Source organism: Megachile rotundata, chromosome 9 (genome assembly GCF_050947335.1).
Source record: "Megachile rotundata isolate GNS110a chromosome 9, iyMegRotu1, whole genome shotgun sequence".
Classification (NCBI taxonomy): Eukaryota; Metazoa; Arthropoda; class Insecta; order Hymenoptera; family Megachilidae; genus Megachile; species Megachile rotundata.
In genome coordinates this window covers 5,665,695-5,692,974 of record NC_134991.1, presented here as the reverse complement: position 1 = coordinate 5,692,974, position 27,280 = coordinate 5,665,695, and the positions used below count along the sequence as shown (strand labels likewise).

At 38.4% G+C, this 27,280-nt stretch overlaps 1 protein-coding gene across 2 annotated transcripts in view; it reads right to left on the bottom strand.

Annotated features, from left to right (window-relative positions):
- The window catches only part of LOC100877257 (retinal homeobox protein Rx1), a 53,151-nt gene that overhangs the window by 18,358 nt on the left and 7,513 nt on the right, over positions 1–27,280 (bottom strand). For both annotated transcript variants that reach the window (XM_076535384.1, XM_003706386.3), the window contains exon 2: positions 10,395–10,627. In XM_076535384.1, coding sequence (XP_076391499.1) covers positions 10,395–10,627 — 233 coding nt within the window. The remainder of the gene's footprint in view (positions 1–10,394; positions 10,628–27,280) is intronic.

The window sequence follows — 27,280 nt, the reverse complement described above, 5'->3', positions numbered from 1 at the left end:
AATACCACTCGTAGTGATCTAATGCGTGGAAGTACCACTCGTAGTGATCTAATGCGTGAAAATACCACTCGTAGTGATCTAATGCATGGAAATACCACTCGTAGTGATTTAATGCGTGGAAATACCACGCGTGGAGATTCAACGCGTGGAAATACCACTCGTAGTGATCTAATGAGTGGAAATACATACCACTCGTAGTGATCTAATGCGTGGAAATACCACGCGTGGAGATTCAACGCGTGGAAATACCATTCGTAGTGATCTAATGAGTGGAAATACCACTCGTAGTGATCTAATGCGTGGAAATATCACGCGTGGAGATTCAACGCGTGGAAATACTATTCGTAGTGATCTAATGAGTGGAAATACCACTCGTAGTGATCTAATGCGTGGAAATACCATGCGTGGAGATACAACGCGTAGAAATATCACTCGTAGTAATCCAATGCGTGGAAATAGCACGCGTAGTAATCTAACGCGAATGTTCTTGAATCCTCAGGATCATGGTTCGTCGCCCGATTTCTACGTTCTTATATTTCCACTCTTTAAATTTCTACGTCCTTAGATCTCCACATTTTTAAATTTGCACTTTTTAGATCCCTACGTCTTTAGATTTCCACATTCTTAGAATTCCACTCTTTAGGTCTCTACGTCCTTAGAATCGTCATTCATCAAGGTGTTATTTTGATTTATATCTGTGAACGAGCAACTTACATGGATGCCATTAGTCGTAATACAACCTGGTGTGAAAATTCTCATGTGCCCTACACTAAACAGTTTTATGGTGCTATGCATGAGTATTAATATCGCGAGGTCGAGCTTATGGTTCTCGGTCTAGTGACCACGAGGGGGTACAAATACGCTCGGATACAACCTTGAGGGACATGTCCCTTCGGAACTTATGTCAATCCAGTAATACATAACTTAATCGCGGAATAAAAGTAGATTTATTAGCTTTCTCAGATCTTGGTGTACTTGTTTTATTGTTGGATTAATTACAGTATTCCCTTTTCTGAATTTTTGAGTGTTGGTGGATAAAACATAATGTAGGTAGGATTCAAAAATTTCATTCGTACACATATGTCCGTGACAATAAAATATTTATTAATTTTCAGTTTAAAATTCACTTCCGAACATTTTTATCACATCGCCAAATGTATCCATCTTGACTGCATCTTTACAATTAAAAATTTGTTGTCGCAATAAACACGACGCTGCCAGATTTTCACTATAAACACGATGTAGTGCCATTAGCGTTCTCTATCAGCAGCAACCGAAATAGGAAAACACGTGTGTCATAATAATCATCAATTACCAGCGCGTACGATGAAAATCACGCGGCTAGCGTAATTGGTATATTACAAGATTGGGAAACGATCGGTGAGGTCATCAACTCTACTCTAGGGGTGACATTCTTCAAATTGCGCTATAATTTCAAAACTATATTTCAAAATGTACTTTTTAAAATCAACACAACCACTCTAATCAAATTTTCGAATTACTGTAGATTACAAAATTTTTACTTGACAAAATTTTATCGATACTTGACAATTTTACTATTCTTATATTTTATTGATACTTCAAATCTGTATCAGGTATCCATCTAACAATCTGCAAACGCTATTCAACGAAAAAGTCTGATCATATCACTGCTTAGATATTTGGCTTTTGCAGATTGCTATCAACCTAAGAGTTCAAATGTATTAAAAATATTTTTTTCGTCAAACTCAAAGTAGCAGATGACCAACAATGTCAATGATGATAATTTCTATTAGACTTAAAAGATTAAGAATGAATTTGACTTGATCTGAATGAATGTTTTAATTTTGCAATTTTGTGTTAAACAAGTAATTAATTGCGTATTACGGGGAGTATGTTTGCGTTGATTTCTCCGTTTTTCCGGATTGCGTGCGCAATCGCGAAGCGGCCAGAAGCGTGTAGAGAAATTCGCGGCAGTAGCCATGGTTACCGGGCGTTGATCGCCGGGACTGGGCGTAGGCGGCGTGCGTGACTAATTTGACACCCCGTAGATATAGGTGCGCCTAACCCAGACAGTCACCTGCGATTCGTGCCGGCCTCGTGTCGGCGCTAACGATCACGATTTGCCCCCCTAATAAAACCGAATTAAACGGCCCGATAAGCGCCCCTCTAAATCGATCCCAAAGAACCAGCCATCACGCTTATTCCACCTTCGATTCGATACTTTTCTCTTTGGAAATTACCGTTTTGCCGAATTCGACGCTCTCTTTCATCGATGCTTCACGCACTTCTGAATATGTTTGTCAGACATTTTTTTGTATTTCATGATGATTAATAATTGCTGTGGACGAGATAATTGAATAGATTGGAGAAATTATTGGAGAAATGTTTTTGGAAACATGTTTTTAGATATTTAGGTACTATTTTCTTGTCACTTGTGTATTTCTAGAAGAACCTTGTCCGTATTAAATAAATTCAAGAGTACTAACCGTGGAGCAAATGTTCTTCGTGATTTCTTGCTCCACCCTCAGAGCCCCAAGCGCAGGAAAATATCGGAGATCGTATTGTACTCAATAACTTTGAAATCATATGTCAAACCTATGTATCCTATGTATCAAGTCTTCCAAATCCTATATGAAATCAAGTATCAAGTAATTTTGAAGAATTAGTCCTAAATGACTGAAAAGTGCAATTTACAAAGAAATTTACGAACTAAATTACAAAGTTGAAATTATTCTTTAAAAGTACTTATATAAAAAATGATAAGTGCAAGAGTTTTAAATTAAATGTCTTGAGATATAAATTGAAGTAAATATTCGATAAATGGTTTCCTCTACTCGTAACAGTTTTAGAGGTACTCGATTTTCACAGGGAAACAATTTACGTTGAACTTACACTTCGTGCTCTATATTATCCACGTTTGTTATTCTTAACGAGAGGGGTAAGAAAATTTCACTATCGTATATTATACCATTAGGGAACATCGTCGACTGTGAGTTTCGCTTTAACGTCACGCGAGCTTCGCTGTAAAAACTGACGGTAACAACGATTTGTTAGAATCGAAATCGATGCAAGGGTTTCCTTGGAATCACTTATCAAAATTAATTCGGTCAAACGGGTATCGATTTAATTGTCCTGTTGGAAGAAATATTGTGAATACAATAACTCTGTCATAAAACGTTCCTTTTATAGCTAATTTCAGTTTTGGAAAAAGGAAGTAATCACATGGAGATAAGTCAGAATTTGAAGGATGTTGGAACAGACTTGTTTTTTCGCCAAAAATTCACGAACAGTGACAGTTCACATGGTGCGTTATCATGCAACAGAAACCAACTTCACGGCGCTCGATATTCGGGCCTCACACGAACGATCCTCTTTCACAAATGTTCCATAACACCCAGATAATATTCGCCATTAACATTTTGTCCCTGTGGAACGAATTCCCGAAGTATAATTCCTTTAGAATCGTAAAAGCAAATTAACATTGTCTTCTTTCGGGACTTCTGGAATCGCAACTTTGATTTTGGAGGGCCTGGAGATTTCCACGTAGCACTTTGGCGCTTTGTTCGAGGTTCATACTTGAAGCAGCAAGTCTCATCACTAGTTACAATTGGTTCCAGGAATGTACAGTTTCGTCTGGCTGTTTTGATAAGATCCTCGCAATATTCAACGCTAGCAATTTGTTGCGCTTGCCCGTGATTTTATGACACGGTGACGAAAAGTTCTGTCGCATTAAACGCTATAAGTTTACAATTCGTTGCTCGATTCCAATAATGAATGTTGTGTTTTGTAGGGGAGGTATACTGTTTTCAGATGACATATTGTTTTAATAGATGGCGCTATTTTTCCTTAAATTTAAAAAGTTCTGTAACTTTTTCGACATAGTATATACATGCGATGTTGAAAATGTTAAAAATTTTCTGTCAGTAAATGTAAAAATATTACTGTCAGATCACGCGCAATGTATAGAATTTTATGTTCATCATTTCCTCATAAAGGTAATGTGCATAAACATCTGATTGCATAGAAACTAAACAAGATTCCTATATTTATTAGGTTTGCAAAAGTGTATGATTTTATGATTATAAATAGAATGCGCGTAAATGGAATGCTGATTACAGGTAAAAATGGGGAATTGTAGGGATTTAACGCGGGTCAATCGATCAATCGACGGAAATTCATTATCGAAGGAATAGAGGACACACGTGTCCGGGCTGGAGCTCGAATCGGGTATTTTGCCAGCGAGTGCGGGGAATGGAATCGACAATCGGCGGAAAGCACGACGTGGTGGGCGGAAAAAAGCGGGCAGATTGATTTTTCGCGGTAGGCCAACTAATTTGGCGAGAGAGACGGCCGCCGATGGCCATCGTTCCGCGCGGACGGTCCGCTAGCTCGACGATTGCCAATTGGAAAAATACACCAATTCGATTACAATTTTTTTCGTCGTTCGCGCACACCGGGCCACGAAAGAATTTCAAACCTACGACCAGAGAAATACGCTGGTCGATTTTCAATGGTTCAGGGACGCGCGCCGTAGGGGAGGGGACGTAAAACTAATATCGAAGCTGCAATCGTTTCTGAAAGCTTTTCAGAGCGCAATTTAAAAGCGATCTTCCCTGTTTTCGTTCCATTTACAAAGAAAATCGGCACCGATCTACGCCCCCGGGAAAATATTTCGCTAACGCGGAAATTATCCGCCGAATCGAACGTTAAGTAACGTCGTGCAAGAAAATCATCTTGCTCCCGGGGGCAAGAGCGTAGAAAATAAAGGGTGGCCTTTCTACTTGGAAGGTGTTGCGCGTTATTTACCGTCACGTCGGCATGGAAACCGTTTCAAAGGCAAGAGACACGCGTCGTTCTTCAACTATTTCCTCGCGTACCAAACTACCTTGATGAAATTCTACCCGGTGAACAATTACCCCTCGTTTAAAACAATAATTCGCCCTCGCCCCCTCACAGAACAAACTTGTTTGATCTTTAACCCCCGTAGACGACAGTTTCTTTCGTAGAATGGCCTTTTTTAACCCTACTGACTGTGTTCCATTGCAGATTACATGATCAAAGATTTTACACCATGTAGTTTGTCATAGCTCAACTACACCCTGTAACAGTTCACATATAACCGACTGCTAATTGCATTTTGTATTTCGTCGTTAAATAACATTTACCAATTTCGTTCGAAATTAATGAATTAGCTGAATTAATCTTTTTTAATAATTAAATTAATCTTTATTATTAAATTAAATAAAACTTTCAGTTAACGTTAATGAGTCGGTAGAAGTCATCTTTGAATTAACATCCATAAATCAGATGAACTAATCTTTAAGCAAAATTAATTATATAAATTTTTATATAATCTTGATGCGTGTTATATTCATCCCTTATTGTACTTGATTTATTTTACATGATATGAATTTACAAAATTATATTTTTTATATAGTCTACAACTGTATGAAGTTAGAATGAATCCTCTTGTGAGAACACTTCTAAATGTTCTTGTGAGAACATTTTTAAAACAATAGGCATTAGAAATAAATGACAGATAAAAATGGGGTTTTGATAATATATAAGAGTGTCGATTAAAATACATATACAGAGTGTATATTAAAATACATATAATTGAGAGCTTGGATTGTTATTAATTGATAGGTTAAATTGTTAAGTGACTAGTTTGCAGATAATTTATCAATGTACGAAATGTAACTTGCGTATCGATACCGCTAGACGTATTATCGGTGTAATTTTCGAATGAGGTGAATCGTCATCGGTGGAATGAAGCGTTTCAGAATGCTTTTTAACGACGGCCAGTTACAATAACAAGCTTAACAAGCAATTCGACGTTTCGATATCGGCCGAGGCGGAACGGAATCGTGTGTCCAATAAAATCTCCGCGCTACGCGGACGATAATTATCGCGAGAAAACAGCGTTAATCCCCGCAATCAATCTGCCGTATATGCGCGGAGAGCGGAGGCATGCATGAAAATCTGGAAAACGCGCTTTACCCCGGTCACAATCGGGTGACCGCCGACCGGGACACCCTGCCCACCCGAACAACCCGGTTTGTCCAATAAAAGCTCCGTTTCCCTTTGCTATCACCCCCCTCTGTTCCACCCCTCCGCAAAACCATCTCGTCGAGCGGCCTAATAAATCCGACAGATAGGATTGGCGTGCGCTATCAATTAAAAATGATGAAACCGAACGTGCGTCCGCCTCTTCGTTGCGCCTACTATCACAACCAACCAGCGTTTTCTCCTCCGCTTGTCCCGTTTTATCGTTCCGTTTGTCTTTTTCGCTCCCGTACGCTTCGACTGATTCCTTGTCTGCTCGCGTAATAAGCTTAAGCGATTAGGTGTACCTTAGGGGCGCACCGACGTTCCCTTCTTCGACCTTCCAGGCTCCTCGTTCGCTTTTCAGCTCGACACCGGGCGAACTACGAAAGGGGCAACCGGCACGAACGAGACGGTAAGACAGAAAGAGGCGAGGCGGGTCGGCAAACCCCTCCGGAGAAAATTGAAAAAAGGACGAGCGGGTGGCGCACGGGGTGGGTCGGCAGCACCGGCAGGTTTTAAACGCAATTTAAAATTTTAATTGCGATTCTCCTCTGGACGAGGAGCACCGCTGCGTTATCCGCCGTCCTTTTTCACGCGATCACGCTTTATCCACTTGGATATTACGAGCCTGGGTTTCTTTGCTTATTAATCGGTGATTGTGGTAGCTTCTATGTTTAGCATGGGGAGACTTCAGTAAACTGATATTTTTTTAACTTATGGTCACATAAAAGTTTACAGGTCATGAAACAACTGTATGAGTGTATGAATTGACTGATAGTATGAATTTTGACTGTATGAATTTTTAATGGTAGACTACAGAACAGGTCTTTAATGGGTCCATCAAAATATTCGCAAATTATACGTACCAATTATTCAAATATTTCTAGAAATTTAGCAGCAAGTTTTTAAAAGTTTTTTCGAATATTTAAAAAATAGACGACCTGAAATCTTTTAATTGTTACACTAGTACTATCTACATATCACTTTGAAAGGAGGTGTCCTCATGAAAAGAGTTCAAGAGTTCTTCAACCCTTATCTACTATTAGACAAAGTCACGAACAATTTCTTAAGTTAAAGAATTTCTTCAACAACATACACCACAATCTAATTTTCAATACAGAATTTATGAACCTTGACAGAAGAATATTTAACTTCATAACTTAAGGGTTGCTTATAGTACTTGTGGTTAATAAACATTCCTTGTCCCATTCCTTGTCCCAGTTAACAAACATTTCTTGTCTATATTAGTTTGTCTATAGAAACTTGTCTATATAATTTCATAACAAAAGTTGATTTTAAAAATCGGCAACTAAAATTGCAGGTGTTTTAAAGATCATAAGGTAATATTTGGGCCTCGTTGAACAGAATATATCGCATAGACCGCACGAAACGCGTACCCCTAGGAACCTAATCGATGCGTCGTCGCATGCGACTGCGTGCTTTTATCGCTGTCACGCACATAATTAATTTAATTTAGTTTAATACGACGGGGCCAGCGTCAGCCGGCGATTGCTGTTCCGATTGTTTGCACGGAAACGCTATCATTAAACTCGGCCCGCTCGTCGGCCGCGCACGACACTCGTGTCCGCTCGATTCGATAGAGATAGAGAACTACAGGGAAACAGAGACAGATATATTTGCGAGAGATCGCGTTGACGAATCGCGTCGATTACCGTTAATAACCTAGAACGCTAATTTCCGATTTCAGAAACTTTTCAATTTTTCATTTTGCAAAACTTTTACGTTTTAAAATTTTTTTTCTTGAAATTTTTTAGGTAATTTTTCCTAATTTTAGATTTTTAAATTTGTGGTTTTTTGGGTTTGTAAATTTACTGATTTTTAAATTTTAGAATTTGGAATTTTTTGTGGGTCTGAATTTTTACATTTCTAAATTTCAGAATTTCTAAATTTTAGAATTTCTATGCTTCTGAGTTTCCATGTTTTCGAGTTGTTGGACCTCCAGATTTCTGAATTTGCGAATTTCTCAAACCCCAGATTTCTAAAATTCCGAATTTCCACTCTTCCAAATATCTAAATCCCCGAATTTCTAAATTTCCAAGCTTGCAATTTTTCCAATTCCTAAATTTCCAAATTCTCACATCCCCGAATTCCCGACCTCCAAAATTTCTACAATCCCAATTCCCACATCCCCGAATTCCGACTTAACAAAATTTCTACAACCCCAATTCCCACATCCTCGAATTCCTAACCTCTAAAATTTCTACAACCCCAATTTCCTACATCTCCAAATTCCTAACCTCCCAATTCCTAAACCCCAAATTCCTACATCCCCGAATTCCTAATCTCTCAATATCCATAACCCCAATTTCCTAAATTCCCAAATTCCTAACCTCCATTTTCTAACCTCCCAAATCGCACAATGGAGTCTCTAAAGTCTCCAAACTAAAAAATTTCAAAAACATCCATCCTTTCTTCCTCCTGCATCGAATTTTCGATTCCACAAAAATCGCCACTTCTATGTCTGTTTCCACTCCCCAATTTCTACTCCTGCGAAAGGTTGACCGAGGTGTTATTTTTACGGTCCGTATAAAAGTCGATGGACGGAAATTCGATTAGTCCGTTACGTCAACAGTGACTTTTAATAAACGCTGCAAGTCGCGTTATTATATAGAAGTACCGTTCGTTTGTTGGTAAAATCGTTCGAGTAACACAATCGGCCACCGGTGTCGTGAGGGTTAACGAGTTAATACGTTGTTAGTTGCGTGACTCCGCGAGGCGGGGCGATTATTTAAAAATGTATGAATATTCGTCGTGCCAGCGAGAAAGAGATCTTTCGTTTCATACCGATTAACAACGCGATTCTATGCAATTATTCTTCTTAATCTGCCATCGGACAGATCTGCGATTACTGAGAGAAAGTGCTTACAACGTCGCGAATTTTTGAATTTCATGAAACTATCTTTTCTTGGTTAGTAAATAGCTATAAGCTTAGTTAGTGTTATAAATAGCTGACATCGGGCTTAGATATTTTTTATATGACAAGATTTCTGAATAATTAACTTCTCTGTCAGCGATAACATGACTATACGTGTATGTGGTTAATATACATGGTTAATTTACACGGTATCAAGTTACAGGAGGTTCAAAGTACGTATTTTTTATCGAGTTTCATGAGTTTGCAAATTTTATATAAATTTTTCTCAGCAAATTACGTTTTATGTAGACACATCTGGTTTACAGTTATTAGCACTTTTTATTATTATATTGATTTTTTATTTGTGTTATAAATAGCTGACATCGGGCTTAGATATTTTTTATATGACAAGATTTCTGAACAATTAATCTCTCTGTCAGTGATAACATGACTATACGTGTGTATGTGGTTAATATACACGGTATCAAGTTACAGGAGGTTCAAAATACTTATTTTTTATCGAGTTTCATGAGTTTGCAAATTTTATATAAATTTTCCTTAGCAAATTACGTTTTATGGACACATCTGGTTTACAGTTATTAGCATTTTTTATCATAAATTTTTTACTATGATATTGATGTTTTATTACCACATTGATATCAGTCATAAGAAGTCGAGAACTTTGTTATTAAATTTCAATTATGAGTTTGCAAATCTTATATAAATTTTTCTTAGCAACTTACGTTTTATGGACACATCTGGTTTACAGTTATTAGGATTTTTTATCATAAATTTTTTACTATGATATTGATTTTTTATTATCACATTGATATCAGTCATAAGAAGTCGAGAACTTTGTTATCAAGTTTCAGTTATGAGTTTGCAAATCTTATACCTGCCTTGCTATATCAATTTTAGTAAGAATTTTAATAAGAGTATTCTTTTCATAAAAATAGTTATATTTTCAAGATACTAATTTTTGCTGTTGAAGATATTAATAAAAAGTTACATAATATTCTAACATGTCTCTGTTGCACATATCAACACTAAAACTACCAAACTGTCCAAATGACCCCTTCACAAGTTTCTTATTATAAGGTACACATTTTGCTAAACTACATTCCTTGCAATCATCATCGATTTTCATCAAGATAAAAAATAAATGTGTGTACTAATTTATGTTTCGTCCTTTGTTTATTTATTTTTTAACTTCACTTTTAATTTCAAATTAAGTGCACATTATATATCGGTACGTTTAGTGTTAAAAATTAGGTTACATCTTTAGGTACATCCTTGAAATCAGCATCGATCTTCATCAAAATAAAGAATAAATATGTGTACAAATTTATATCTCCTCGTCTATGTATTTATTTTTTAACTTCGTGTTTAATTTCAAATTAAGTGCACATTATATGTAGGTGCGTTTAGTATTAAAAATTAAGTTACATCGAAAGAATTACAATTTCTTGTATGAAAGAAAGTAACTCACCTGAACACGAACTTCCGGAAGATTGACTTTCATAGCCAGCTCCTCCCTGGAGTACACATCGGGATAATGAGACTTCTCGAAGGCCCTCTCGAGCTCGTGCAGCTGGTAGGTGGTGAAGGTCGTCCTGTTTCGGCGATGCTTCTTCTTGCCGCCATTCCCGTTTAAATCGTCCCCGCAGCCTGTCCCGATTTCCTCGTCGCTGCCGCCGCCGGTGGAGTTGCAGCTGTTCTCACCTGGAACCCACGGGAGTGGTCAGGTCTCCTCGGAAACGGTCGTTACGGTTAATAGGTACGGTAATGGTGATCGATTTATCCAGTCCCAGCTATTACCTCTATTATGCGCGTATAATGCCAGCTATTACAAGTGTTGTAACGCTCATCACCGTTCTACGAGCTGAATTTCGCGATCGCGTGCATCCTTCCGATTGTTTCGTTTATTCACGAATTTCTCTTGCGAACTAACTGATCGAACAATTTCTTTGTTGATGAGGGACGAAGTTTGTTGGGCTCTGTTTTGGGAAATTGGAAATTTAGAGGGAGGTAAGTTGGAGAATTTAGAGGGGTGAGAATTTGGGGTGGGAGAATTCTGAAATTTCAGAGTTTTGGAACTGGAAGGAGGGTAGACAAATTTGGGTGTTTAGGAATTGGGAAATTTGAGAATTTGGGGTGTGGGGATTTGGGTGATTAGGAATTTGAAAATTCGAGAATTTGGGGATTTGAGAAGTTGGGAATGTGAGAATTTGGGCGCTTAGGAATTAAAAACTTTGAGAATTTGGGGGTGTAAGAAATTAGGGATGTGATAATTTGGAGGTGTGACAATTCGGAAGTTTGAAAATTTGGGGGTGTGAGAATATAGGCATTGAGGAATTCGAAAATTTGAGAATTTGAGAGTGTGAGAATTTGGAAATTTGAGAATTTGAGAATGTGAGAATTTGAAGACGTGATAAGTTTGGAATGTGAGAATTCAGAAACTTGAAAATTTTGGGAATGGGATTTAGGGGGTGTGAAAATTTTAGCATTTGTAAATTTGCAAATTTGTGAATTTTTGTAAACTTCTGAATTTCTGTAAGTTTGTGAATTTATGTAAATTTGTGAGTTTTTTTAAATTTTTGAATTTATGTAAATTTGTGAATTTTTGTAAACTTATGAATTTTTGTAAATTTGTGAGTTTTTGTAAATTTGTGAATTTATGTAAATTTGTGAATTTTTGGAAATTTGTGAATTTTTGGAAATTTGTGAAGTTATGTAAATTTTTCAGTTTGTAAATTTGTCAATTTGTTAATTTGTCAATTTGTCAATTTGTCAATTTGTCAATTTGTCAATTTGTCAATTTGTCAATTTGTCAATTTGTCAATTTGTCAATTTATCAATTTGTCAATTTGTCAACTTCTAAATTCGTCAATTTCTAAATTTCTGAATTCATGAATCACTGAATTTAAAAATTCTAAAATTTGAAAACAAGCTCTCTAAAATTTGTAAATCAAACGAAAATGTAACATGAAATCACAAAAGAATAATTCTAAAAAGAACATATCACAATTTTGTTCTCCAAAAAAACTTCATTTTTACCAAAAACTATAGAGCACCGATTTATCGAAAATTGCATCGAAGCAAAGTATTCAAAGGTCCACCCTCTACCTCGTATTATTCAATTCCAATGGCACACTTCGTACTTGCTATTATTGATTTACACGGGTTTGTAATTATTGCCTCTATTATGCACAACGACGTATTCATTACAACTGTAACGATTGCAACACGAACGAACTCATAATATTACACGCGTTCAATATTACCGAATCTTAATAATTAATTATCGATTTTTGTTCAATGTATAATTTGAAATCTGTCCTGTAGAAATTCATAATTGAAGCACGAATTAAAATGATGGAATATTTTATTTCTGCCTGTTCCTTTATCGACGTTGAACAGTTAATTAAATGCGATAGAATTTAAAAAGGTAATCGCCTTGGAAAAGCTCGAATATGCATTGACACGCGTGTTTGTGTATACTGAATGTCGTGTTGAAGATTGTAACCGTTGATTAAATATTTGTAAGCTCTCGTGCTAAATGAAACGAAGCTTATCTGCCATTTTACAAAGTAGCAACCATATTGTGGCTGTGTTACGCGCTATCGCTAAAGGAGCAACGAGTTGGAAAAAGGAAAATTTACGATGTTTGACGATATTTTATAATGCTTGAGTTATCGCGAGATTTGCTTATGAATTACGGTTTTAATTAACCTTACACATTCGCAATTAAAAGATTGTTTATCTGTTTCCATCTAAATAACCTAAGATTTCATTTACATTTTATTAATCTTTACTTCTTTTAGTACATGAAAATTTTAAGAAATTTTAGGTTGAAAGAAATATACTTTAATTGTCTTAATTTGTTAACAAGTTTCAAGTTTTATTTATAATTACAGAAGAGTAATCAAATTCTCAAACATTTCTAACATTTTCATTCTAAAACAAAATTTCATAAAGTGCTGTAAAAATTTTGTCAAAAGTTTTGTTATAAAAGTGTGTAATAATCGTATAAAAAAGAATTTAAAGCGTAAACTCAAAAACAGAATATTCGACGCACAATCATTTATGGCAGAAATCGCTGCAATTTGCTCATAACACACCGGAAATTGGCGGCCCAGCAGCAAAAAGGGAAAAACCGAACTTTGGACGCAATTACTCGTTTTATTTGAACGAAAATTTTGTAAATTGCCTCGGGAAAGCATTGTTCAAGAAAATTAGTTGCAACGTTATTAAACAACAAGTAGCTCGCGTCTTACGAGACATTTCGTTGTCGTTAAACAAGTTATAGCACGTAACCGCGTACCATGTACTTCCGGCAAACTATTACACGCTCCTTTTCACTGCAAATTACCGCCATCTCTCGCATTATCCGTCCTTATTATAGTATCCAGGAGCACGAACGCCGTTATCGAGGAAGAAATTGATTCTGTGGAACCACAGGGAACATTCTCTCTACTACCACATATTTTCTTTGACAATTTTTGATACGCTCTCGCTAATCACTCTTTAGCGTGTATCTTTATCGTTTTTAAATATATCTTCGCTATATCGCCATTGAGGGAACTTTCATTGGTTATATAGGGTATCTCATAATTAGTGTTGGTCCCTGAAATGTAGCTGACGTGATTCTGAATAAGATTTACCTCTGCAAAAATGGAGTTTAAAGCTTCGTTTTTGAATTATTAAGGAATATAATTTTTTGCTCCGTAATTTCGATGCGCTGTATTTCCACGCGCCATCATTCCACGCTCTGTAATTTCTACGTGCCGTATTTCCACGCGTTGTAATTTTCACGCGCCATAATTTCACGCGCCCTATTTCCACACACCGTAATTTTCACGCGCCATAATTCCACGCTCCGTAATTTCCACGCGCTGTATTTCCACGTACTGTATTTCCACGCGACGTAATTCCCACGCGCCGTAATTCCACGCGCCGTATTTCCACGCGCCGAAATTTCTACGCGCCATAATTCCACGCGCCGTATTTCCACGCGCCGTATTCCCATGCGCCGAAATTTCTACGCGCCATAATCGCACGCGCCGAAATTTCTACGCGCCGTAATTTTCACGCGCCATAACTCCACACTCCGTAATTTCCAAGCAATTTATATTAAGGAATACAATTTTTTTTAGGCTCGAAGTTGTCGCTCTCGCGTCTGCGCGTAATCTCGCGCTCTGATTGGTCCGTGCCTTAATAATTCAAAAACGAAGCTTCAAACGCCATTTTTGCAAAGGGAGATCTTATTAAAAATCACGTCAAGTACCATTTCAGCGACCTACATTAACTTTTAGACGCCCTGTATATTGGGGTGATTAAAATTTTGTTGATGTACAGAGTTTGTTGGTGTATGAACTCTGTTTTGTGGATTGGACTGATCCACAATATCTCGTAGATATTGGTACTTAATCATACACTTTATAATGCTTGATATAACAAGTGGAGCTGTAATCTTTCAATACTCAACGGAAATTTATTATTTCATACGTATTTAATGTGTCAGTGTTATATATTACTGTGTGTTATGGTAGGGTTGTGTCATATGAAAGTTGCCGTCAGGTGATATAACGAGGCGTCGTAACGAATCAGATTTATTCTAATAACAAATAATCAAAAATCTGCAAGTACTAATCCATTCCTCGCGTGTGCTATACGCGCTAAATTTTTTCGCGCGAATAATACGAAATTATATGTACTTATAAAATAACAAAAAGCCGTGGCCCAATTTTCCCCAGCAATTCCGCCGCTAATCGTCCCCTTGCGTGTGTATTGACAGGGTTCATATTTTCAAAAGAAACATGAATCTACACAGAATAAAGCAGCGATACGTGTCCACACGTTCTAACGTGATTAATTTGCAACGGGAAGGAAATGGAGGCCCGTTTTCCGGCGTTCTTCGACCATAACCAAACGCAACAATCGAATTCGTCCGAGCTCCAAGTGATTCTCTTTTCGACGTCCCATCCCGACACCCTGTGGGGTATATATATTCAGGCTCTCATTAACTGCATAATTAACCTTCTCTCGCATCGCAGCGCAGCGCATTAGATCGAATTGTGGGGGGGTAATAGGGTGGCTCAATGGCGGCGTTCTCGTGTATACACACACACACGAGAACGCTCGTTGGTGCACACCGACACCTATGCAACGTATACAACCCGCTTACGTGTGTGCATGTGCGGCATCGGGTCGGTGCTAACCAACAGCCTAATAACCTCGCCTTGCCTCGTGATTGACGCGCCTGTACCGGCTAATTATCAACAACAATCAATAATAGCCCCCGAGAGTGCCAACACCATCGTCCTCCTTCGCTCGAGGTCCTCCTACGAACCCTCTCTTTCTACCCCATTCACCAGACAGAGAACACCCTTCCTCCAGGCTGCAATCACCTAACAGGGACTTCTGTTCAGAATGCAACTACCTCCTTCCTTTAAACTTGCCTAAATAATGGCGAGATGAACCTTCGACTTTTGATGGTTGTTTCGACTGTTGAATGGTTTGACTCATTTAGCATGAACTTCCGATCGGTAGCACGATAATTATACATCGCGGATATTTTTATAAAACTTGCAGAACGGAACGTTCATTCAACTTGATTAACAAGATGGACAAGCAATGATCGACGATGGTTTCTAACCGAAATTCCCGCCTCTGTGATGGACAAGCGGCTGAAATTAAATTACGAGCGCATACATTGCGTCTTTTCCAACGTTCGTGTCAGAAATTTCCTGGTACTAATTGATCGAAAACCGTGGACATATCGCTATCATCGAATGTTATATATAGCACGGTCTCATTATATGGCTGTTCTTTTATATAGGTTCTTCCACATGGACAGCTCTTTTATGCTCTTAACCTCTGTAGACATTTCCAAACCCTTAAATTTTTAGATTGAATAATTAGACATTTTCAGACGCTTTTAAATTTCTTATAAAAATATACTCATTGCTGAATTCACAGATTTTTAGGTTTATAAAGTTTCAAGTTGTGGTACATAAAAATTTAGACATTTTCAGGTTCTTAATTGTCAGATTTACAAATTTAGACAGCTTGAAAATTTTCAAATTTAAACCTTCATTTTAAAATTATCAAACTTCCGTATCTTCCATATTTATACAAGGAGTTGTATAACAATAAATTCATCATATCAATGTATATGTATTGGGTAAGAAAAGAGAAACTATTAAATTTTTGTTGGTGTGTCGGAGAATGATAAACTCGAAGTCGCTGGCGTTTAAGAGGAAATTAACGTGGACAAGTAATATATCTATAGGAGGACACAGAGACTTCTGTACGCAAGGTGAACACAACCGGGGCGGTGTAAACGCGTGTGTGGGTACGTCTGCGCAATAATTGGTTTCGGTCGGACAGAGTAATTATCAGTGATTAAATTCCACGAGGTGCAGGTGCGGAGAGCCGATGCGCCGTCGCTGTTGTTCCTCTCCGTTGCACCAAGTTGTATCAAGAGCACCCTGTGTATCGTTCGAAGTGGCTCGAATTTTCGAGGATTTAACCCTTTCGCCGCTAATGTCGGCTAAAATCATACTCTATTAGACCAACAACGATACCGTAGGTAAACCGAAATTCTGATCATCAACCACTTTAATTTTCGTTCATATTCACAAATTATAAATACTTATAACAATTTCAATAATAAATAAAACTTTCATCTTCAAAGTCCCAAATTTAAAGATGTCGAAAATTGACAATTTTTAACTTTGTAATTCTCTGAACTTAAAATTGTTAAATCAATGAGAAAATTTTAACCTAACCTAACCTAACCTTATCTAACATAACGTACCCATAAAAATTTGGAATCGAGGTACATTTTTAGTCGACCTTCAAAAATTATGAAAATGGACTTCAATTAGCAGTTAACACCTTCAGCAGAAATACAGATTAACAATTTTTACGGGTTTCTAAAGAATCGTGTTTATAGGAGAATGAAAAGGGTTATTTATACCCGGTATTGCATGGATACCCGCGACCTCACAGCAGACAAATACATTAACACGAGTTTATTATCTTCCTTAATCGATTCTCTGGTAAGATCCCGGGGCAGAAGAATCGAAAGGTGGCCCGTGGCGTTTTGAAATTTATCAGTGATCAGTGTTGGCCCATTAGAGCCGGTGCCCGATTCAGGAGGAGGCTACGATTGCTTCTCGACCGCTTCGTCCATTATACTATCTTTCCGTGTCAATCTTTTAAGTAGCTGAAATGGACTAGAACCGCTTCATAATCACGCGATACCATCTTGTTTCTCCCTTGAATACGAAATACCGATGAGCCTTAGCTTGTTTCTTCTTCAACTTCTACATGATTGCTGTTAATCGATTAACAATGGATTTCGATAATATTTCTGATGGTGGTGTTTACGTATACTCTGGCAATGTAGAGTTTAAGGCGAGGGATGGATGCAGAATCTTTAGGGATTTCGATATTTTGAAGGTGGCAGTTAATTATTGTGAGATATTTAGGGAGAGATGCTGTAGCGTGTGGTACAGCGTGTGATAATTCCACGCATGCAAATTCAAGGCATTGTAAACCAACGCGTGGTAATTCGATGCGTAGGGATTCAATGCGCAGGAATTCGGCGCGTGGTACTTCAATGCGCAGTAATTCGACGCATTGCAACTCAACGCGTGGTAATTCGGCGCGTAGTAACTCAACGCATAGTAATTCGGCGCGTGGAAACTCAATGCGCAGTAATTCGGCGCGTGGTACCATCATGTGCAGTAATTCGATGCGTGATAAATTCGGCACGTGGAAACTCAATGCGCAGTAATTCGGCGCGTGGTACCTCCATGCGCAGTAATTCGACGCGTGGTACCTCCATGCGCAGTAATTCGGCGCGTGGGAACTCAATGCGCAGTAATTCGGCGCGCAGTAACTCAACGCGTGGAAACTCAATGCGCAGTAATTCGGCGCTTGGTACCATCATGTGCAGTAATTCGATGCGTGGTAAATTCGGCGCGTGGGAACTCAATGCGCAGTAATTCGGCGCGTGGTAACTCCATGCGTAGTAATTGTGCGCGTGGTAACTCCATGCGTAATAATTTGACGCGTGGTAAATTCGGCGCGTAGTAACTCAACGCATGGTAATTCGATGCGTACTAATTCAGCACGTGGTAACATGGCGCGTGGAGGTTCCGTAAATAGTAATTGGTAATAGCAACAAGGTAATACAGCGCATTATGATACGAATCGTAGCGTAATAAGAACGATAGTGCACCGTAAGCTTGATAGTACACCGTATAAAAATGCAAGTCTCAAAGATAATTTAAAATGAACCCATTTGTTAGATATACAGTTCTCACATTAATTCCCTTGAACGCTAATTAAATAATTAACACCGGCAATTTTCCAGGTATTAAATGAAACAGGTATAAATAACGATCCCCAATGAACGATTCCTTTTCCTGGTAAAAAGAGATCCCGAGCCTGATCCGTGAATTCTTGTCTCTCATTTTTTTCAACGTTGTTCGATGTCGCATCGTCGTTTATACTTAAGCACGGCTGTCGATTCGAAATCGAATTTCCTTGATCGGCGTAGGAGGACAGGGGTGAGAGAAGGAAAGGCAAAACGAGAGGAGGAAATAAGAGAAAGAAGACGATACGCCGTCACACAGAGGGCTTAGCTCGCCGACCAAAGAGGATTACAGAATTTGTCTTCTCGTGGACCGTCACCGGTGCACCTTTCTCTCTTTCTCTCCCGCTCACTGAATTCTTTCGTTCTCTCCTTTTTCTCGCTCGTTTTCTCTGATCTTTATTTTCTCCTGTCTCTTCGGGCTCCTTCTGCTCGTTCCTCCCTGTCCCTCGCTCCACGGTTTTTATCTCCGGAACGAAACGCAATGGCCACTTTGCGCGGCACAAAGTTTCGACGGAAATTTCTTCGTAAAAGCCACTGTCACCTGTCGCACTCTTTAATCCGACGCAACGTATCGATCCACGAAAAGTGTTTCCACCCGACAGCGTTATCCGGTTTTTCAGCGTATCGGTCAACCAGTGCCCTTAGAAATCTCTGTTTTGTTAATTCGACCATTCTTGCAAAATTGACAAGGTCAATTTCAAGGTACCATGTATATTGTGCATATAGAAATCATAGTTTTCAATGTTGATGACCCTTAGGGCCATATAACGAGACTCTGTAACAACTCTCACAATAAAACCCTTCTTGCTACACCTTCAGTAATTTGTCAACCCAATAATATAAAAAGAAGATAGAATTTCAATTTACTGATGGATTTCACAAAAATATGCCAATACACCTGCTTTTCACTCCATAAACAGAAAATTGTCCGAGTTAAAGCTTGTTAACCAGTTTTTCAAAGCACACGATGCACCGTGATAAAAAGAGCAGTAAGAACGTGGGTGAAGTTCATCAATTTGATTTATTAACGGTAACGCGAAAAATGATAACATGTTACAAAAGCGTAAATCAGGTTTACTTTTTATTGCGCGGCGTGCAACAGAGGTTCTTCGTGGCGCATCCAGCGTGAAAGGTAACTCAATAAAGTACGTTTAAACATTAAAACAACGAGACGAAACATCAGGCAGCGATTTGAAAAATTGGAGAACGCTCACCCACGGAGTTCGTGATCCTATTTCATTCTTCGGCGATCAAATGACGGACGTTATCGGCATCGAATCGGAGTCATTAATTTAATCATGCAGTCATGAAATCACTGGACGAGATATTGCGTGCAATGGCCGGCTTTATCGGATAATCATTTTTCTTGCGATCATTCGACGCGTTTAATCTGATGAATTTTATTGGCGCGAGAAACCGGAAGGTTGGAGAGAAAACGCCGATTCCCCGATCGGCAAGAGGAGAGTATCAGGTTCGTCGATTATTCGCGTACCCGGTATCGAATTATTAAATTGTCAAAGCGGTGGTGAGAACGAGCGGAGAGCGAGAGAGAAAGCGCGCAGCGAGCCTTAAGAACGCCTCGGCAAAAGGCTCTTAAGCTGTCATCAAGTTCTTGCAACGGGGATAAAATTTCCATCTAAACGGGTCAACGTACCGGTAATCATCTCGAGGTGCGTTAATTGAAACGATACCGGAGTTAGAAATTGTTAACTGAGTCGAGGGGTGCACCACCTCTGTCTAATTGAACTGAAGTGGCGAACCGATGTTTCAACTATAATTCATGACTAAGACATTCTTTTTCATTCTTCTTCATTCTTCTTCGTCTGATTTGTTTCATTTTTCATTCATTGAATAAAAGAATTCAACTTGTTGCTACTTACGGCTGAACTTTTCGAATGTCACATATTTTAGAACAGCACATTTAACAGCATCGTCAATGACTTGCAGGTGGTTCTTTTTTAATATAATTGAAGTTTTGTTTTATAACAGTCCATCAGTAAATACAACTTTATATGATGTTGCAGCACCTGTTTCGTTAATTGATCGAGAATATCTGAACTGATCGAGTACACGTCTCGCTAAACTGACGTACCTCCGTAACTGATCGAGCACATTTCACGTTAACTGATCGGGCAAACGTTTTCGATGAGAAAGCAAGTACCTTAAAAGTAATTAAAATTGTTTATTAACGAATTCTCCGGCACAACAAGTTCACCACTTTCTGACAAAGTTTCAGCAAGAAAATGAGGTCTCAATTCTGTCAAAGAGCAATTAATCCCTGAAGTTTGTGTCATGCAACTTGCCGTGTTCTCGTGAACATAATCCGCTTCTTAACCAAGAATTTTCCAAGCGAAATAGAAAAAAAATGAAACGTTGTATTTGACTTGCGTTGCCTGCGAACGGATCGAGATTCTTGTCAGTGCTTCGGCTTCATTATAATAGTAATCAACACGGCTGCCCCTCGTTATCGTTACTACTTAATAATTTAATTGTTCGGTGGCGTGCAGCCTTTATTGGGATATCTCTGACTTCATCGTGCGACGGTCGATTGCTGTTGTGTGTTCTCATCCGTGAATACCCTCTTCTGTCGTACTAAAAAAGAGTTTAAAGGCGCTGTAGAATCAATGATTTCTTCGGTCGATCTCTTTTCTGTCCGTGACGTAATTAAGTAAGATGGTAATTAGTGTTGGATTATTCAAAAGGATTAGTTTATGGAGTTAAGAACGTAGGATTTTTTGTATTAGAAAGTTTCTACTTTTCAAATTTTCGGATTTGCAAATTTTTGAATTCCCGATTTCCAGAATTTTCAAATTTACGAATTCTCGAATTTCTGAATTCTCAAACTTTCAAATTCGCAAATTTCCGAATTTTGAAATTTTGAAATTTTGAAATTTTCAAATTCCCAAGTTTTCAAATTACCGAATCTACAAAATCCCCAGATACCCAAATTCCCGCATCTTGAAATCCCTAGATCCCCAAATTCCTACAATCTTCAAATCCCTAGATCGCCAAATTTTTAGATTTCCAATTCCTCAAAACCCTAGATCCAAAAATTCCCAGATTCAGAAATCCCTAGATTCCGAAATCCTCAGATCCAAAAATCCCTAAATTCCAAAATATACACATCCAAAAATCCCTAGATTCGAAAATCCCTAAATTCCAAAATTCCCACATCCAAAAATCCCTAAATTCCAAAATTCTTATTGCCAAAAATCCCTAGAGTCTAAAATCCCCACATCCAAAAATCACTAGATTCGAAAATCCCTAACATCCAAAATTCCCACATCCAAAAATCCCTAAATTCCAAAATTCCCACATCCAAAAATCCCTAGATTCTAAATTGGCCACATTAAAAAATCCCTAGATTCCAAAATTCCCAAATTCATAATTCACCAAATCCCCAAAACCCCATTTTGGGCAAACCAAAAATTTCAATATCACGTCCCCTAAAATTTTACAATCAAGTCATCCAGAAAATTGCAATATAACGTGCGGCGATACAACATCAATGCGATCACCTATGTGTCATATAACTATCATATATTTCTGCTTAGTATCAATGTGTGTTTCGGCTGATGCGAAACGTCTTTTTCAATAAAGTGTGCAGGTACAACACGTGGCCATGCGAATGAAATTGAATGTTTCGCGATCGTCAGCAAGCTTGGAAAGCAAGCCGGAAGCAGAGAGTGCGCCACGCAACAGAGCACCCCATCGTGCACAATGTACCTACTAATAATTTAATTGTTCTCTAACATGCAAGGCTTATTACAATCTCTCCATCGACGTCGCTGGCACGAATACAAATTCTCGCGTTTCGATTCGAGTCGACCTGCTCCGCAATAGTCTTTCTCCTTCACATCTTACCATTTTCAATTTTTATGATTGGCTGTCTCGAATCGGAACGTTGTAATTTCATTCTTCGCTGTTCCTCTGTTATCGAGATAACGCGGTACTCAAATAAACCCTTCTGTACAACAATTATCAATTTTACACAAATCACGAATACATTTGCGATTGCTGCTCTGCAATTTTCTTGATATTTTCTTATTGCGGTGCAATCGAGTTGCATGTAATTTTGATTACAACTGCTATTATGGTCACGAATTTTTACTGTTTGTTATTCTACTGTCAAGTGTTGTGTGTTGAAACTTTTTTTTAATTGTTAATGTTTGTTCTTAATGTAAAATTGTTATGTTAGTTATGGACAATGGAGGATTTAAAATATTCAATGTTACATGATGACAGAATTTGAGCAAAGTAATACTTATTTTATATGAATTCATAAATTGCTTTAATGTATGAATCACTTATTCATATTCTCAATACAAAATAAATATATCAGTATACTCATACATGGTTTGATGACAAAATTATTGGAAACCTATTACAGCTTGAAGTTTAATAAAAATTACTGCAGAAATCAGTCATCAGCATTCTTAGTACAAAATGGCTGATCCAAACAGTCATGACATCAACAATTACATTAAACTCGACCTCGTGACATGAAATCATCACAAAGTAGTTGCACATCAATTTCAAGGTCCATTACAAATTTCTTAAGCTCCAAGTGCACCATATATCAAAATTTAATAAAATGATGTAGCCCCATTTATTCCAGCCTTGAGACGAAGATATACATGTTATGATATACATAAGATATACATGTACGAGACCGATAAAATTTTGAAATTGTTTCTCTGTATGAATCATACACAAATTGCTACCACTATTGCTAGAAATGTAGTCGCCGAAATCACAGGGTATCCGACGCGGAGTTTCCTCTTCCTTTCCATCCCGTTCCTCATCCCTTTTATCAGTTCTGTCTGTCTCCGTATCGTCGCTCGATGATGTGTCTCATTGGATTCGTCCAGGCACGGAGCCCGTCTGCTCGCACGATCGATCACGAAACGTTTCGGTATCCGAGCGAAATAGCTTCCCTGACGGACGGTGTACGATTGATCGACGACACCTGTGCGCCAATTACCACTCGCGAGCTTTGATCCAACGGTAATTCGGTTAAATCGGCGCGTATCTCGCTCGCTCCCTCGTCTCGTTCCTGTCTTCGTGACTCGTCTACGTCCGACCGTCTCGCTTAACGATTCAGAAAAAGAACAGAATTTCGTGGTTGTACGGAAATCGCATGGAGAATCTATCATTTGATGAATGATAGAACTGGGAGACTGTTCAATTGTTAGAGAGATTCGGGGTATTTTTTGAAATTGGATCTGCATCTTCTAAATTCCTGTTTCGTAAATTCTCGTTGAGTAAATCCCTACTTCAGAAATTTCCACTTCTTAAATTTTTTCTTCCTAAATCTGTATTTTCTAAATTTTCACTAACTAAATTTCCACTTCCTAAATCCCCACTTTTTAAATTCTCACTTATTAAATTTCCACTTCCTAAATTCCCAAATTTCTAAATTGCCCAGTATCCAAATTCCCAAATTCCTAAATTCCCACTTCCTAAATACCCAAATTCCTAAATTTTCACTTCTTAAATTCCTACGTTCTAAATTCCCAAATCCCTAAATTCCCAAACTCGCAAATTCTCAAATCCCTAAATTCCCAAATCCCTAAATTCCCAAACTCGCAAATTTTCAAATCCCTAAATTCCCAAACTCGCAAATTCCCAAATCCCTAGCTTCACCAAATCCTAAATTCCCAATCTCCTAAATTCCCAAACTCCTAAATTCCCAAACTCCTAAATTCCCAATCTCCTAAATTCCCAAACTCCTAAATTCCCAATCTCCTAAATTCCCAAACTCCTAAATCCCCAAATCCTAAAGCCCCAAATCCCAAATTCCCACTTCCTAAATTCCCATTACCTAAATCCCCACTTCCTAAATCCCGAAATTTGCAAATTTCAGAACCCTCAAACTATCCACCCCAAAAATTCCCAAATCCCATATATCCTCAATATTCCCCAATATTCCCTCCCTTCCAAATCTCAAAAACAATTAATTTCTCACCACGTCCGAATTAACGAAGCACTCAACTTCAAGCTGTCCGTCATTATCGATCGATCTCCCATAAAAAGCAGCTAAGCGCCGCGATTAAATAAAAAGCCTTAATCCGCTCTTATAACAACTGGAAGTAAAGAAGCGCGAATAATTAATAGAGTAGAGATGTTCCCATCAGATATTCACGTGGATATCCTGTTTCCACAGGAAATCATAGTTTCAACTAGATGCGAGTCTCGTTCGTCGTAAGAACAATCGATAACGACCATTTCCCTAGTTAATTAATTTTTCGTTCCAATTAAAAATATTATCTTGACGCAGCTGCGAAACCGACCGAAAGTACGGCGGACGAAGGAGAATGTAAACAGGGACGCGAGAGGATGAACGATTAATGGGCAGAAAATATTCCCATTGAAAGGAAGGACAGAATTAAAGCGGTCGGGATATATGTAACGGCGTCGCGACGTTCTGAAACGCCGCAGGTAAAAGTGCTTTGTTAGGGGGAGTAATTTCGATCGCGTGACAGCGGCAATGTAGCGCGAAGGGGGAGGAAGGCACGGGCAATTACGTGTAATTTCATACCCATTTATTGCCTGGATAGCTCGTTTTTCGATTCTACGCTCTCACCATCGAACATCCAATCGATAGACAATTGTAAATTTTACATTCCTTATGACCCTTCGAATACGACTCTTCGCAAATACAACTCTTCACCACACGTAGAATTCCCTACGCGTAAAATTTACCACGCGTAGAAGTTACCACGCGTAGAATTCACAACGCTTAGAATTCCTTACGCGTAAAATTCACCACGCGTAAAATTCACAGCGCGTAGAATTTACCACGAGTAGAATTCATCACGCATAGAATTCTCCACGCGTAGAATCCACAACGCTTACAATTCCATACGCGTAAAATTCTCCACGCGTAGAATGTACCACGCGTGGAATTTACTACGCGTAGAATTTACCACGCGTGAAATTTACCACGCGTAGAATTTACCACGCGTGGAATTTACCACGCGTAGAATTTACCACGCGTGGAATTTACCACGCGTAGAAGTTACCACGCATAGAATTCACAACGCTTAGAATTCCCTACGCGTAAAATTCACAGCGCGTAGAATTTACCACGAGTAGAATTCATCACGCGTAGAATCCACAACGCTTAGAATTCCCTACGCGTAGAATTCACCACGCGTAGAATTCACCACACATAGAATTCGCCACGCGTGGAATTTACCACTCGTAGAATTCGCCACGCGTGGAATTCATCACGCGTAGAATTCACCACGCATAGTATTCACAACGCATAGAATTCACCACGCGTGGAATTTACCACTCGTAGAATCCACCACACGTCGAATTCGACAACTTACATTTACATATTCATATGTACAATATTATTTCGTAATACATTTTCTGTAGATATTTATATTTTATTTAGAAGAGAAATTTGTATGTACAGGATTTTACATGAAAATTAAACGCTGTTATAATTTTTTTAAATAAACATATTCGTTCCATATTAACCCTTAACTGTTGTGGCATGACTCATAATTATAATACATATGATCAATTTTATAATGAGTTTTGATTTATTTCACCAGCTTACTTTCTGCTTTTTAAGCTAATAATATAACAGAATATGTTTTAGAATATATACAAGTTAAAAAATAATTTTCAAGTAGAAAAAATATCAGAATAATTCTAATTCTAATCAGAATTATTCATAAAGAAAAACTGCACAGAAAGTACATTCCACTGAATGAAGATCGTCAGAGAAATGAAGCTGCAAGTAGCAGGTGCACTCTTAAAGCAGATCAATAGCAAAGACAACCGATTAATTGTCTTGACTCGACGAAACGACATACTTTAATTACGCGGGAGACTTGCGTGGTCCGCGTGTGATTAATTGGAAGCGTGCTCTCGAGCAGTTAGCTTGTTGCAGGCCGGAAAATCAGAAAGGATAATTGTGCGAATTACCGAACGAATTGATGCAATTACGGTGCGTGGTCTCCGCGGCATTATCGCGGCGTTAAGGAAAGTTATTCGTTCGCCCCGTGTTTCATTATGCAGCGAAGAATTAATGAAATTTGAAAGTGCATTAATCTTCTGGCTCGCGTACAAGGTAAGATTGATTGCGGCACACTTCACCGTTTCTCTTACCGGCAATTTTCTCCTTTTTCTTTCTTCTCGCCACCTCTCTTTTACGCCCTCGATTCTCTTATCCGACCGATTTATCTCGGCTTGTCATTTCGAATTACGTTCACGTATCCTCCAACGCGAAATTTTGCCTATGCGACGATAATTACACGACGATACGGCAATGATATTTTACAGGAAGTTTCATTTTTCTAGGTGGATATCGATGTGGTAGATTATTACACGTTGGATATCTACCTGTTTGATTCTCACGTGTTAGATTAGTACGCGAAAGATAACTACGCTTTAGATATTTACGCGTTCGATATGTACGCGTTAAATTACCACGCGTTGGATATGTACTCGTTGAATCACCAAGCATTGGATAACTACATGTTAAATATTCAAGCGTTAGATTATAAAACGTGGTGTATTTATGAGTTGTATTTACCATGCGTAGAATTGCCACGCGTTGAATTCACCATGCTTCGCTACGCATACTTACGACGCATGGAATTTGCTACGCGTTGCACTAACCACGTGTTGTACTTATCACACGTAGAATTACTATGTGTGGAATCCACCACGAGTAGAGTTCACCACGCATAGAATTTACCACGCGTAGAATTTACCAAGCTTAGAATTCATTACGCGTAGAAATTACCATGCGTAGAATTTACCACGCGTAGAATTCACCACACGTAGAATGTACCACGCGTAGAAATTACCATGCGTAGAATTTACCACGCGTAGAATTCACCACGCGTAGAATGTACCACGCGTAGAATTTACCACACGTAGAGTTCACCACGCGTAGAATTTACCACGCGTAGAATTCACCATACGTAGAATTCACCACGCGTAGAATTTACTACGCCTAG